The sequence below is a fragment of the Osmerus eperlanus genome, chromosome 4 (genome assembly GCF_963692335.1).
Source record: "Osmerus eperlanus chromosome 4, fOsmEpe2.1, whole genome shotgun sequence".
Taxonomy (NCBI): domain Eukaryota; kingdom Metazoa; phylum Chordata; class Actinopteri; order Osmeriformes; family Osmeridae; genus Osmerus; species Osmerus eperlanus.
The window spans coordinates 19,703,115-19,718,273 of NC_085021.1; the positions used below are offsets into that span (position 1 = coordinate 19,703,115).

General features: G+C 42.8%; 1 protein-coding gene across 2 annotated transcripts; it reads right to left on the reverse strand.

Annotated features, from left to right (window-relative positions):
* Positions 1–856: 856 nt before the first annotated feature.
* fam131c (family with sequence similarity 131 member C) lies at positions 857–14,646 on the reverse strand. Of its 2 annotated transcripts, none has more exons than XM_062458192.1 (7): positions 14,380–14,646; positions 5,439–5,503; positions 4,941–5,031; positions 3,931–4,158; positions 3,541–3,639; positions 2,654–3,382; positions 857–995 (listed from the first exon to the last, which is right to left on the reverse strand). In XM_062458192.1, exons 1-6 carry the CDS (start codon positions 14,462–14,464, stop codon positions 3,117–3,119), a joined length of 834 nt encoding a protein of 277 aa, XP_062314176.1. In that variant the 5' UTR covers positions 14,465–14,646; the 3' UTR covers positions 857–995; positions 2,654–3,116. The 2 variants fall into 2 exon arrangements, with proteins under 2 accessions (XP_062314176.1, XP_062314177.1); XM_062458193.1 differs by lacking the exon at positions 14,380–14,646 and adding an exon at positions 7,338–7,738.
* Between the last annotated feature and the right edge of the window lie 513 nt (positions 14,647–15,159).

Sequence of the window (15,159 nt, forward strand, 5' to 3'; positions counted from 1 at the left end):
AATCTCCTATTAAAATTCCAATCAGGAGATTGTTCTGTAGAACGCGTTTGTTTTCTGAATGAGATCATATTATCCCTGTCACTTCCTTTGTCCTCGTTATCTTATATCCTCCACTTTGTCTCCATTCAGTGCTGTAATAGGGTAACATTAACAGGAGGCCATCATGTGAGACACAACAAATGGTTCACAATGTGTAAACTTCTATTAAAAGAATGTGGGGCAAGATAGCACTAATATTCGCCACCCTTCTCCTTTTATCTCACTCTCTCAGGACACCCTTTCTTTCTCTCTCTCTCAGTCTCTTTTCATCTCTCTCCCTCAAACACACAAGGCTACACATGCGCAGACACATACGCACACAATATCACTATTTTCTTCACTCACTCTCACGTACAAAAAATCTGCACACACGTACCTACATCTCTCACTTTCCTGCATCTATACCCCTCTCCCTCTGCCCCCTCTCCCTCTGCCCCCTCTCCCTCTGCCCCCCTCTCCCTCTTCCCCCCTCTCCCTCTGCCCCCTCTCCCTCTGCCCCCCTCTCCCTCTGCCCCCTCTCCCTCTGCCCCCCTCTCCCTCTGCCCCCCTCTCCCTCTTCCCCCCTCTCCCTCTGCCCCCTCTCCCTCTGCCCCCTCTGCCCCCTCTCCCTCTGCCCCCTCTCCCTCTGCCCCCTCTGCCCCCTCTCCCTCTGCCCCCTCTCCCTCTGCCCCCTCTCCCTCTGCCCCCCTCTCCCTCTGCCCCCCTCTCCCTCTGCCCCCCTCTCCCTCTGCCCCCCTCTCCCTCCCTGGCGGAGAAGTGTGAATAATGGCTAATCATAGCTGAGACTCAGAGAGATAATTGGGTGCGCTCTTTCTCTCCTCTCCTCCGCTCCTCTTCCTCTCTTAACTATCTCAGTCAGGAAAAGGAGACTCCAAATAGAGACCCATTTAAAATATATATTTTTTGGACATTTCAATGTACTTTTTTTGCTCTTTGAGCATGTATATTTGGGTGTGCTCAAGCCTTCGGCGAGAGCACAACCTTTGTTCTCTCACATATATATTATTATTATTATTATTTTTATTTCTTTTTGCCCCCCTAAAACTCAGTCAATATTTGGCCTACATAGACAACATAGGTGTCAAAAGTTTTGTCTTGGTAGCGATTGAGTCGCTTCTATTTGAATTTCCGTTCCGTTGTATGGTTTAAGTGGAAATTAAGTTTTTGTGGCGAAAAGTGAAGCTAACGGTGGCTAATTTGCTAGCCACAGTCACTGACGTAACTAACGTCACTACGTCACTAACGTCACGAAAACACGTGTGACTACCTTTGGCAGAACATTCGTTTTGCATCTGTTAACTTGGGAGATAGCTAGGCTAACTATAGCTTTACTGGAAGGCCGCTGCAGAAACGCCACAAGCAAAGAGGACAGGGTGATAACTATTTATTACTTTGTGATATGACACACAATTGTGATGTGTAATGTACAGTATAAGCTGATATTATTAAGGAAGTACATCTACTTTCGGAAACAGTAGTCTACTATTTCACTGATGTATTAGCATCATGACATTAGCCTGTGTTGCCCGGGCAACACATACTACAGTAGTCTATGATGTAGCGTTATCTGTTTTCAATCGTTAAAATAAACATTCCTCACATATATATTTTCGTTGTAGGATTTATTCTGACATTAGTAAACGATTTGTTGGTGAAATTACCATTACCTGTGGTTTCAAACCAGTGTTGCTCACTGCAACGCTGTAGCCTACGCGAGACACACTACAAAAACATCTACAGTACACAGCTGTTTAGGAAATCAAACGGCGACAGAACATGTTCGGCACTCCCCTTACTTAAATCAAAAGTCTCTGACCACTAACCTGAACTTCATTGCCACAGCCTAAACTTTGTCAATCTGTTCATGAAAATAATTAATTTCAGCCTAAACCTTACAACGGAACGTTAAATCGAATTCAACCAACGCAATCGCTACCAAGACGAACACAGTAGTCTAGTACTGTATCGTAGTAGAATTTACCGGGGCAGCTTCTCCACACAGGGCTATATCGCATTTTGCGTTGTTACTGACAATGATCGCTACCAGTGAGCTTTTTATGAATGAGCGATTTTCCACTAAATAAATGTCAAGCTTATTTACGTTTTTGAGGGCATTTTTTCAGTTAGCAGATGGTAATGTTTGAATCGCGATTCCATCTTCTACTGCCGGTAACGTCGTAGAATAATCTTCAAAGGGGGTTCTTTATTCATGAATGAATGCAATATGAGTAGGCTAAATGCCTGAAAATATCATGAGAAGGGAAAACTTAAAAGGACGTTTAAGTCATAGAGATTAGGTCAATTTTTACACCGGTCTGCCAAATGTATTCGTTGATTCAGCTATGAGGCTGCCTCTTGCAGGGGAAATGAGAAGACATCATATTTCATTCTACACTTAACTCGTATTTTGAGTTGTAAATGAGCAGCAAAAAAAAGATGCTTTTAAATCTATGTAATCTTTATAAATAATAAGTAGGCCCTATGCATTTTTTGATAAAATATACAGAAATATCAGTTGTAGAAATGTCATTAAAAAACTGACCCCTGTGCAACCGACGCAAGCAAGCACACCCTACAATTTCCCCAGAAATTGTACCCTCTCTAGTTTTAAGACTGTAATCCGATATGAAACTAAATAAAAAGAAAACCTAGAGTAGCATACAAATACAATCTGTATCACAACGTACTCAATGCACAAAATGGAATGGTGACTTTCCATGTACTGTTCAGTCCTTCACAGAGCTTAATGAGATGTCTGCGGCCGTACATTCAATACATTTTGTTCAAAGGCTACAGGTGGATCTATATATAGTTTTGGCGATTTATAAAAACATAGATTTTAACAGTTAGTCATAAGGGTTCCATAGCTGTCAACCAATGACATTGTGGAACCTCCCTAGGAAACTCACTTTCAAAAATACTCTTCTGAGTGTTCATGTTTGGTACAACATGGCTTTTTGAACATCAGTCACTGGTCCAAAAGTAAAGGCCTCCCATTGTGTGTGCTTTCAAAGACTATGACATCATCAAGTTAGAATCTGCTCTACAAATACCTCCTCTTCTCAACTGACCAGAATCTAGTTGTAAAACACCTCGTCCTCAGATAAGGAGCTGCTGTCCACATGCCGAACTGTGGCCTCTGCCGCAGCAGTCCCCACAGCCACCAGGGGGCGCTCACTGTCTTGCTGGGAGGCGGACATGGGGGAGATGGAGGAGGCTGGCTGAGGGGGCCCCAGAGTGCCATGGTAGTTGTTGGCCTGGGCATGGATGCTGTACAGATGCTGAGGGACTCCGACACTGCCACCGTCCAACAGGAAGTGAGACAGGAAGTGTCTGTTTGGGTCTGCGGACAACGAGTGGATAGCCAATCAACGGTGAGAGGAGGAAAGATAAAACAAGAAATTAGGCAAACATTTCTAAACAAAGAAAAAATCCCTCGATGAATTGGATCACAACTTGATACATTCATAGCGGTTCCGAATGCTTTGCAGGCTAGCGTACCATGTAAAGGGTCCAAGCTCGTGGAGGGATGGTCTGAACCATCGTGGTTGGACCACATATTCATGGAAGCCTCCGCCAGAGCGAACTGCTGAGCCACTCCTGTGAATTTAGAGTAAACACTCATTTATTCTGGAGCTTCTTTATGTAGACAACCACCACCTGCCATCCTCTCAATTGCACCACCTCTGAGACAACAGGAAATAACTATCTAGGACACTGTGTTCTGTTTTCAGGACCAAGACCGCCCATTGCTTTCTTTGTATCACTCTGCAGAAAGCTTTTAAACACAGAGGACAAAACAACAGTCGAGTCATCATCAGAAAGTCCATTTAAGTCTAGAGGCAACCTCCCGCGATTCTTTCCTCAAGAGTCATCCCTCCCCTTCCTCACCTGCGGCGAAGAGGGCTTCCTTGATCTCGTCGGCCATTTCGGAGTAGAGCTGCTCATCCTTCTGCAGCCCCTGGCCCGCCCTCCCCCAGCCCCCCCCTCCTGTCCCCCACCCTCCGCCCCCTCCCTCCCCCCCTCCCCCCCAGCCCTTCCACTCGATGAGGTGAGCCACACGACCCTGGGCCATGGCTGTGGGCTTGGTGATGTGCTCCTTTATTGTGGCAACCAGACCTGAGTGAGAAGGAGGGATGGAGAAAGAGAGAAAGGCGATTTTGAGAATAAGGATAAATAAAGAGAGAAATAACATTTACAGGTCAGATTCAGCTCAATAAAATAGGAAAACTGCAGGGAACAAACACATGCTTGAAGGAAATGTCAATACTTATCTTTAACATTTCTGCATCACCACAACAAAAAGAGAGCAAATTTAAGTTGTTTTTGAAAGAGAATTACAAATATCAGAATGTCTTAACCAGTGAGGAAATCGGTCAACCTTTTCCTAGTTCTCCTGCACACACACTGTCACTAATATATTCATTGTTTTTTGATCAACTTTATAATTACTCTGTCGGGATTAAAGCTTCTTTCCTTGGACACTTTCATTCACACATTAGTCGAATAATTAATTTACATAAGAGAGGTTTGCTTGAGAATTAAAGGTTGAAGACCAAAGTTGGAAGTTCAGAACTAATCAGGCAGGAAAGGATAGATAAAGAAAATTGTGTGTGTGTGTGTTTAAAATATTAAAATGCACGTTTTCTGATTGAGTACTGTGTGTGTCTGTAAACACGTGTGGGACAGATAGAGAGATAGAGAGGGGGAGAGAGAGAGAGGGGGAGAGAGACAGACACAGAGAGAAAGGGAAAGAGAGAGATGATGACGACGACGATAAGATGCACCACAACAAGGGAAATTACATTAGCCATCTCCTGTGGAGACAGCTTGTTTTATTCCCCCTCACATGAATGATTCATAAACAAAACAGAGCACAGATACAACAACATAGGCCTCACCCAGCAGAGATGAGGTGGCCAGTTCCCCGATGTCATAGCCACTGTTGCTCTTCTTCTCCGCCATGCTGCCATTGGATGGGTGGGGGTTATCCTAGAAGAACACAACCAATCAACGGGTCAGAGAGCTACTGTAAGATGATGAGTAAAAAAAAAAAAAGAAAGTATGGTTGAGTTTTGCATCGCAAACACGAAAAGCACACGGATGCAAAAACACACACATTAGCACACATGAGTACAGTCATTACGCTCCGAGCCCAAAACCCACTAATTTACCCCAGCTCCTGCAGGTGTCCACTCACACAAGCTGAAGTGAATCTAACAACGAGCATGGAAGTGAATTTATAGACATTGTAATAATAATGAATCACTCGCACACACACACACACACACAAGCGAAAACAATCAGATACAGAATCTCAGTGACTTTCTGAAGTATCTACCAACAGGTCTTTAGATTTCTGCAAACGAAACATTGCGTTTTTCTGGCTGAGAACAGACCTTGCCTGTTGGCTGCCCCTCAGACTGCAGTACCACCATGGGGTGCTGGGGGGCACTGTGGAGCTCTGTAGAGGACCAAACACACACAGCGGTATTATGTTTGGAAGCATAGCGTAGCTGGATTTTAGGAGGTTTGTGCATGTGTGTGTGTGTGTGTACTTATTGGCAGGGGCCAGGGCCTCTGAAGTCCAACAGAGCTACTTTGAAAGGCCAGGGTCAAGGCTCATACATAATGGATGAAAAAGAGAATAAGAGGGAGGAATAGAGAGAAAGAGAGAGAATTAATGAAGATTAGAAGGAACAAAAGACGTGTTTACTGCAATGAATTCAAATTCATTCATCTACAAGCTGTTCTGTACAACACAGTGTTCTCAGGGCCCTGTTCACTGGTTAATTGACTAAATCAACGATGACATAAAATATATTCATAAATGTGGTCCAAGGCCTTTCTCTGAGGTGCTGGTAGAATCAGTTAAGCTAATGAAGAAACTGGACACACACACACACACACACACATACACGTTGGGTAACCCCTGGGAGATAGTCAAAACTGTCGGCTGTCGCTATGGAAACATGAGAGAAACAGACAGGGAGTGATCCCCTTCCATTTACCTCAGTCACACTGACACACACACACTCAATTACACATAAACACACACACACACACACACACACTCAATTACACAAGATAACACAGACAGACAGACACACACACAGAGACACACATTAAGCCCACGCCACACACACACACATACGCACACACAGACAGACACACGGTAAGACAGCCCCCTCTGGATCAAGGATTTACAAATCGATATTACTGGACCAAGGGGCGATATCTCCGCCAGCATCAGCAGGCTTCATTATGAGGGAGTCACATTCTCCATCCAATCCTCCGTCCTTATGAATTCCGAGCAGAATCCCCACCTTGAGCAATAGGGAATAACACCCTGGAAGGTGGGGCATGTGATGGATAAAACTGCCCCCCCCCCCTTCATTACACACATACACACAGGCATGCACGCACGCACGTACACATGCATGCAGGCATGTACACGTGCACACACACGTGTAGACATGTATACACACACATACAGTACCCTCATCCCCTCAGAAATGAGGAGCACCTGAGGCCAGAGGGACATGGCTGGAGGGAGACATGTATTGATGTCCCTTTGCTGTCACTGGACAGCCCTCCTCTGTCCCCATCTCCAGACACACACACACAAGACACACACACACACGCGCACACACACTCAAGCACAAATTAAAACAAAAAGATTACAAAAAATCTGTATTTTTCTCTCTCTTGCTCCTGTCTGGAACAACTGAAGGTTCTGCTGTGTTTCTGGTTCTTCATACAACTCAATTTCCACACAGACGTCAACACTCATTCAGAGCAAAAGAAAAAAAGAAATATCATCAACAGTCCAGCTTGTGTCCAGCCTTTTATCAAGATGTATTACTGTATCTTATAATATTTCACAAACTGGGAAAAGCAAGTAAAAAAAAACTGTGAATTTTATTAAATGCACATTAGTTTTTTTTTCTGTCTGGTTGTGTTGAACTGGTGTAAACCTGACAATCACTTTGAGGTTTTCCGAGATAGTTAAATGGGACTGAGACTGACTTGGTGCTTGTCATCCAGTTTTGACAGCTATTCACACACAGGTATCTGATGATCACTCCGATATGTAAAAAAAACTCCTTTAAACAACATCCTGATGAGAGGAATAAAATGTACACCTCGGTAGTAAGATCCCCCAAAATGATCCATGTTTTGAAAGGACAAACAGACAACTGGATGGTGGAATGAACAGAGAGACAGACAGAGCGATGAAGGGATAGACGGACAGAGACAACAGTGGTACAGACAGAAGGACGGACAGTACGACTGACCTTTGTGACCTCTGCAGAGGCATGCGCCCATGGTAACGAGACAGCCAGTCAGTTATCTGTTGACCATCGTGGTACAGGGAAAGAGAGATGGATTCAGGGAGAAAAAATAAGTAAAAAGAGAAGCAAAGAGAGAAAGAGAGTTGAAAGTGAAGCACTGTAAGAAGGAATGTAAGAACTATGTCTCTTTCCCTTTGCTGAATTCTCTACCACTGCCTTCCATCCCCGGAACTGGAGGTGAGAAAGAGGGAGAGAGATAGAGTTTGAGAGAGGGAGGGAAAGACAGAAAGGGCGAGAGAGAGAGACTTTGAAGAAGAGAGGAGGCAAAGGAGAGTGAAGGAGAAAGAGAGAGATGGTGGGAAAATGGGAAATGTAAGTGTGCCCGTTTGCTGACGCTTCAGTCTCCACCCCTCTGCAACTCTCCTCTCTGCTTTACTCTCTCTCTCTCTCTCTCTCTCTCTCTTCCCTACACTCTCCCTCTCTCTCTCTTCCCTACACTCTACCTCTCTCTCTTCCCTACACTCTCCCTTTCTCTCTCTCCCTCCCTCGTTACTCTCTTTCTCATTTTAGCTGTCTCTCTTTTTCTCTTTCTCGCTGGACAGGGACACCCAACTGTTGCTGAGGGGCATGGTGCTCAGAGCGTCCAGATATAATTATTGTGTCAACAAATGACCCCTGGAGGTTCTGCAGGAGAGTCAAATCAAATGTATTTGTATAGCCCTTTGTACACGCAAGTATGTCACAGAGGGCTTCACATACGCCCATAGAACTGCCCCTCAACCAACCTAAACCCTCAAGGAGATAGAGAGCAGATAGAACACGGTTCCTCCTCTCTGTTCTCCCACCACTGAGAGGATGTTAAACATTGTGGATCGTCCCAGTTACAGTCTGGGTTATGAGTTGGTTCACTTCTTCTGTAGACTGAAGAGTTTTAGGACATCACTTCACACTGCACATCCATCCAGTAACAGACATTGGCCTGGAACATTGGTTCTTCACGACAGAGCGAGGGGTGCTGTGAGGAAGATTGTATCATGTCATCTTTAACGATGTAAAAATTAAAGTGTGGGCTGTCATTAATTGTTTGTCGGAAAATAAATGTACCAACAGCCTATTAGGTATGAATTGTTTTAAGCAAAGGACTACCTAGCCTGATTTGAGTTCCAGGTGAATTTGGTCTTTGTGATTACATCTTTGCCATTTTAATCATGTGCTCCACTGATTTCCATTAACGGTTTGGTAAAGCTTATACTGTACATATAGCTAATAAGGTGACATATATATATATATATCTGTTATATATATATACACACACACGATGACTATAAAATATCCATCATTTGTTGTTTTTTTGCCTCTGTCTCAGTCCTCTCAAGACTAACACAATCTTAACAGTGATCCAGTGACATCATCCCCTGCAACGACCAAATCTTTGTCACCGGGAAAATCCTGTTCCCATGGCAACCCCCTGTTCCACACTTTCAAGCTTTTCCTGTGCTAGGGAAGCTAATGTGATAACATGTATTTGAAAACTGAAGGGGGGGGGGGGGGGGATTAGTTTAGATCATTTGAACAATTGCTGCAAAATATCCTTCTGTTGATGTATGTGCTTTCAACTAAGAAAAAACCTACTTAGTGGTGCTGTGATGAGAGAACTGAAGCTCTGGTGAAGAGTGTTGAGAGGTCGATCATGGGTGTATGTGGAACAGGACAATCCATGCAGTTGGGTGCAGCCTGACCTCTTGTGGTATCACAGTTAAAGCACAACATTTTGACATCTCAGCAACTTAATTACTCAATAACTCAATTGTTGAAGGCCAAAAACACGAATGTTTATGGCTAACATGAAAGTTATGATGGACTGGAGTAAATTATGTACATTCAATGTTTCCCAGATCTAATGAAAAATAACAAATAACACATCTGCTGAAACACATCCTTAAGTGATCAAAGCTGAGATTATAGAATGAAAACATTTAGTTAATTTCTCATGAAGAATAAGATAAAATAAGAAAGAAAAACCAGATACTGGAGGAGAATACAGACTCTCCTCTAATTCTGAGGGGACGTTAAGTGACATCCCTAGAGAGCGTTCCGCTTCTCTAGTCCTCAACGCTGCTCACGCTGCCTCCCTAAAATCCCATAACCTGCCTTGACCTCATTTCTTCAGTAAACCCACTCCCAGGGAGTGTAGATAAATAGCGATTCTCAATTCTGGTTCCTACATTCTATTGGAGCTTGTTATCGCTGAGGGACTTCCCAAGTTCCTCTCTTCTGTTTGTATTTACCTGGTTCTGTAGCCAAGGATGACACAAACAGATCTGTATTGTGCTTTAATTAATCCAAGATCTTATTTAACGGGAGTTTGTGTGTTCTGCTAGACGGACAGCTGTGAACACAGTGATGTGTTAAAGTAAAAAATGTAATCTGTTTTCCTCATTGAGTCATCAAATGTACCAGTTTCTATTGCCACAAGGGGCACAGTTTCCCTTCATAAACTATTTCTTTTGCAGATATACAAATTATTAAACAGCAGGAGATTTAAGTTTCTAGTTTGAAAACAGTGGATGTGTGTAAAACACACAAACAAATGTATCTTGTCTATGTATCGATTGCTTGGTCAATTATTGAAAGTGCAACATTTGTACGTTTAATGCACTGAATAAACTGCAGGAGTTCAATCTGAGCAAACTAAAACTCAGATTCATAATGTTGTCCTTTAACCCTTGTGTTATCTTCGGGTCATTCTGACCCATCAGTCATTGTGACCCACCGTCGTATTGCGACAACTTTACCGCATACAAAAACAAAGTGAGTAATTTTATTTTAACCGCTGGGCTGTCTCAGACCCCCCACATTGCGAAGGTTAAAAGAAAATGCTATTTATTTGTTTTTGTATTGGGTACAATTGGGTAAACACAACAATGGTTCGTTGTGAACCTTTGGGTCATGTGACCCGAAGGCAGCACAAGGGTTAAGAACCTGTGGAGCTTGTCCTAGGCATAGTTCACACACACAAGTGCCAAATACAACAACATGAGAACACCGGGAAAAGGTCCATAAAACAAAGACGGGTACAGAAAGCGATCCAGTCCAGCTAACCAGACGAGAACTTCCACAGAAGTGTGAGGGACACTCAGGGGTTTTGTGGACTGTTACTCAACTATTTCTTCCCGTTTGTTTCAGTGGCTCAGGATCAATGTTGCCTGCGCACACCATGTCTTAAAGCCCCATGAACTCCCATGCCTGGAGCAGTGAAACGATAATATTAACTCAAGACAGTCGCATGACGGACCGAACGTTTCAAACCACCGTCGACAGAATGACCGCTCTCCTTTCCCCCCTTCTCGCCACACTCTTCCCATCCCTCCGTCTCCTGAAGTCTGGCCTTCTGGGCTCCACACGACACATTTGGATGACACAAAGCTAAATGGCAGCCTTGTCCTGTGGGAGTTTAGGGGGGTGGGGAGAGGTTGGGGAGAGGGTGGGGGAGAAGCGGAGGGAGTGCTCCTTTGCCTGCAGCTAAGTTGGCAAGGTCCATCCGAGGTGGCTCTGACAGGAAATTGCATTAATCCAAAACTGGGCTGAAGTAATTTCTGCCTCTGGTGGGTTAAAAGTGATGCCAGAGAGGAGCTTGAGGACCACCTTGACAGCGCCGGCCGTCCCGATCCTGGCTGAGGGGACTGGGAGGCCTCAGGGCCAGACCAGCCCTCCCCTCCATGCGTTCCCTAATTGGTTTAATGACTGTAATTATCTGCTGGGGTTCACGTTGAGCCGGGAACGATTAATGGCCTCCAAAACACATGTAGACAGGGGGGGAATAAGGAGGGGGGCGATGGTGGGGGGTGGGCAAGAGACAAAGAATAGCAGGGTTAAAAAAAAGAGAAAAAAAAAGCCTATAAAGTTTGAAAAAGACAACATGCTGGGTGAAACTGTGGGGCCAGGAAAAATACAACAATGAGTTTGAGAAGTTTCTGTGTTTTAGTGTTTGGTGTTTTGCCCGTAAGACTTTTTGTTGAGGTTTCATATTCCCAAAGGAGGTATAACTCAAGAGTCTATAGTAGGCTGTAGCAGCTTAATATTTATTTAAATTGAAAGGTAAAAAGAACGTATGGCACATACAGCATGAACATGCATTTAAGAATCCATCCCACCCACGCTGTATAGTTAAAAGCGAAAATTGGAAGCTAGAAGTTTTTATGGAACTAAATCCCCCTCTTAAGAGAAGTACATGTCAAACAAAACAACTGCCTACCCCATGATTACATTACATTCAACAAAATAGGCTAAATAAAATCTTGAGGCCAGATTTATTCTGTGAAATACAGACCCCCACAGAGAGCCCTGACACAGTGACTCGAGGGGAAATGTCAGTACACAGCCTGTCTCCATGGAAACACAGGGTAATATATTCTTTGTGTATCTGATCAGCCTGCACAAGTTTGACTTTCTTTAGTGACATATTACCCCGGTAATCCAGTGTAGTACAATCCACAGAGATTAGGAGAATATACATTTAAAAAATCTATGGCCTGAGTTAGAAGTGAGTTTACAAAGATCAAAAACCTAGCCAGAAGGACTGTGTTACAGTTTTTAAAAGGAAACTGGAATTTTATCAATCTGATTTGAACTGTGTAAAAAATGTGTAATTTATCACTGAGATGTATCTTTCAAGAAGTTATGTTGTTAATGTTTCCCCCACATTTTCATCTTGAAAAAACTGTTTTTATTTACACCATAATGTTTGTTTATACATTTTGAACCCGGGAGCAAGAGCAATATCAACAACATCAACGAGATCTCCTTCAAAGGAGAAATATCTGGAGTGAGACTGCAATAAAACCTGGAAATTTCAATTAGGCGAGAGAATGATTTTAAAAGTGGGAGGCTGAGATAGATGGAGGTTGAGAGAAAGAGAATGAAACAGAGAAAAAGAGAGAGAAAGAATGAGAGAGAGAGAGAGGGAAGAGAAAGAAAGAAAGAACGAGAGAATGAGACAGAGAAAAAAGAGAGAATGAGACAGAGAAAAAAAGAGAGAATGAGAGAGAGAGAGAGAGAGAGAGAGAGAGAGAGAGAGAGAGAGAGAGAGAGAGAACGAGAGCAAATGAGACAGAGGAAAAAAAGAGAGAGAGAGAGAGAGAGAGAGAGAGAGAGAGAGAGAGAGAGAGAGAGAGAGAGAGAGAGACGGACGACCAATTTAGACAGAAATTGGAGGATGTGTTTTTGGTCAGGAACCCATCTCTAAAATTAGCAGGGATGTAAATTCCACAGAGATTCTGGTTTCAAATCCGCACATGAAAATGTGAGCTACCCAGAACAAAAAGAAGAGAAAAAGAGAAGTACACAACAGTGCATGAACTGCAGCATGGTCTTAGAAGCATGGTTAGTTACTCTTTCTACATGGACATTATCTTAAAGACCAGAGACATCTTAAAAGCCACTGCAAGGATGAAAGCTCAAAAAACGGAATCCGCAGCCCCCACACAGAATACTACACAGGGGAGGGCTCAAGTACCAGGCATCGACTCACAGCCTTCAACACAATCACCAAACATGCTATTGCGGCCTACAACTAAGCCCTGGATGGCGCAGATACACATATGCTTTGGGGCTCTCGCGCTCTCTAAGTATCTCTCTCTCCATGTCTTTCTCTGTCTGTCTCTCTCTCTCTTTATCTCGGTCTCTCTCCAGTCTGTCTTTTTTCCACTCTCTCTCTGTCTGTCTCTTCAACACAAGCTGAACGATAGTGCTTTCTGCATGACTTCGTTTACAATTGCTTACATCCTGATATGACTTCACTTGCATACAAACATGGATGCACACATTTAGCAATGCAATTGTTTTATGTGGTTCATTCTTGTTTTTCCTTCTGGGAAAGAAATGTTCTACCACATATGAGACATGGGCGGAAAAGGATGGAAAAAGTGCAGAACACTTTCTTGGTTTGTGCTTCACACAAAGCCATGACTATTTCTAGGCATCCTACTCACCTCAAAGACACATAAAACACACACATTTCAAAAGTCAAGGACAAAAAAAAACAAGAAAAAAAAACATGTCTCCCAAGTTCCCATATTTCGTCCACCTGTACTGTAGGGAAGTAGCAAATTACAAATACTTTGTTACTGTGCTTAAGTAGACTTCTCTGGAATCAGTATATTACTTCACAAATTATTTTTCTGACAACTTTTGAATTTCACATCTTAAATTTGTAAAAAAATATCTATACTTTCTACTTCATACATTTTAAAAACAGGCTCGTAACTGTAGTTTTAATCTGTATAGTGGCATGATCAATATTATTTCTTGTCATTGCGCGCCTTTTTCATTTCCATTTCCATCACGCACAACAACCAGTCCACAAGGCTATGGAGCAATGCAGAAGACAAGAAGAAGAATGTTATGGAGCAAGGCAGAAGACAAGAAGAAGAATGTTAACTCCTTCTGTCTCATCCATAACAATGTCGACATGACTCAGAATAGAGACATTCCTGATCAACCATGGCCATATGAGGGAGATGTTCGAAATTGTCGGCGTCAAAAATAATTCCTGGCGAGTGTCTATAGTGTCTTTTTGTATTAATGTATTAATATGATGTGAGGTCCAGTTACCAGTGTGACGAGCTAACTGTCTCGTATTTAGCCGTGACATATTGGGCCTAACAGGGTATGTAAACCCATAGATATTGCTCTCTTAAACCTACACTCAGATTGTGCGGCTTCTCACTTTTTTCATTGAACGAGAACAGCTCGATCTCACGGAGATCTATCCCATTTCTAGATTTTTTGTTAGACACTTAAAAATCCATATTACATCATCCACAGGGAACAAATACTGACCAATTATTTATAAAAGTTAACGTTAACGACTAGCAAGCAAGCTGACAATCATATAATTGAGTAAATTATATTGTAGCAAAAAATGTGTAGCTCTAACTAGCCTAGCTAACCCTAACTAGCCTAGCTAATGTTGCTGCTCAAATCCCTAGATAGGTAGCTAGTGATAGAGCTAGCTACTTTTACTGTGTGAGTTCGATAAACCTACCTTCATAATTGTCCATGCAGCTCAAAACATACAATTTGAACCCCTTTTCCCTCTGAAGGGCAGCAACATATAATCCTATGCACATCGTTAATTGTCATTTTGGGAAGATCATCCAAACTCCTTATAAAACGGCATGTTGTGTGAGACTGAGAACAAACGTAACTGCTAGCCACCAGAAGTTGTTGACCTGGCTGATGCAATATGCAGAAGTAATTTCCGCTTTTGAAAATTGGATTTTCTAGGCTTTCAGGGCTACCAATTTGAGATTTTGGAGATAAATTATTTTGCTGCATACAAACCAACCCTTCTCAGCGTGAGAAATACAAGGTGTGCCGTGAGAGCGTGTGAACTGATGTCTCACGGTCAATGTGTGAGAGTTGGCTGCCCTTCATGTTTCAAAGATCTTGCCTGCGCATGTGAAAATATGGTCGAAGATACAAATATATATACAAATTCAGTTTTACACTTGCAAATCTTTTTGACCCATAACATAGATCAACAACTTCCGGTAGCAAGCAGTTACGTAGATGGATAATGTAAAATAGTGCTTGTGCAAATAGCCAGACCCTATCATTATGACAAATGACTTGCAATACACTGTATATTCACACAAAACCATACCGTGACACTAAAACAGTTGTTTTAATGGCTACTTTTTACTTAAATATAGGTCAGAGCCAATACTTCTTTACTGTACTGAGCCAATACTTCTTTACTGAACACAGCCCCACTCACCCCCATCACCCTGTGTGACTCCCCAGTCAACACTGTGGAGTCCTT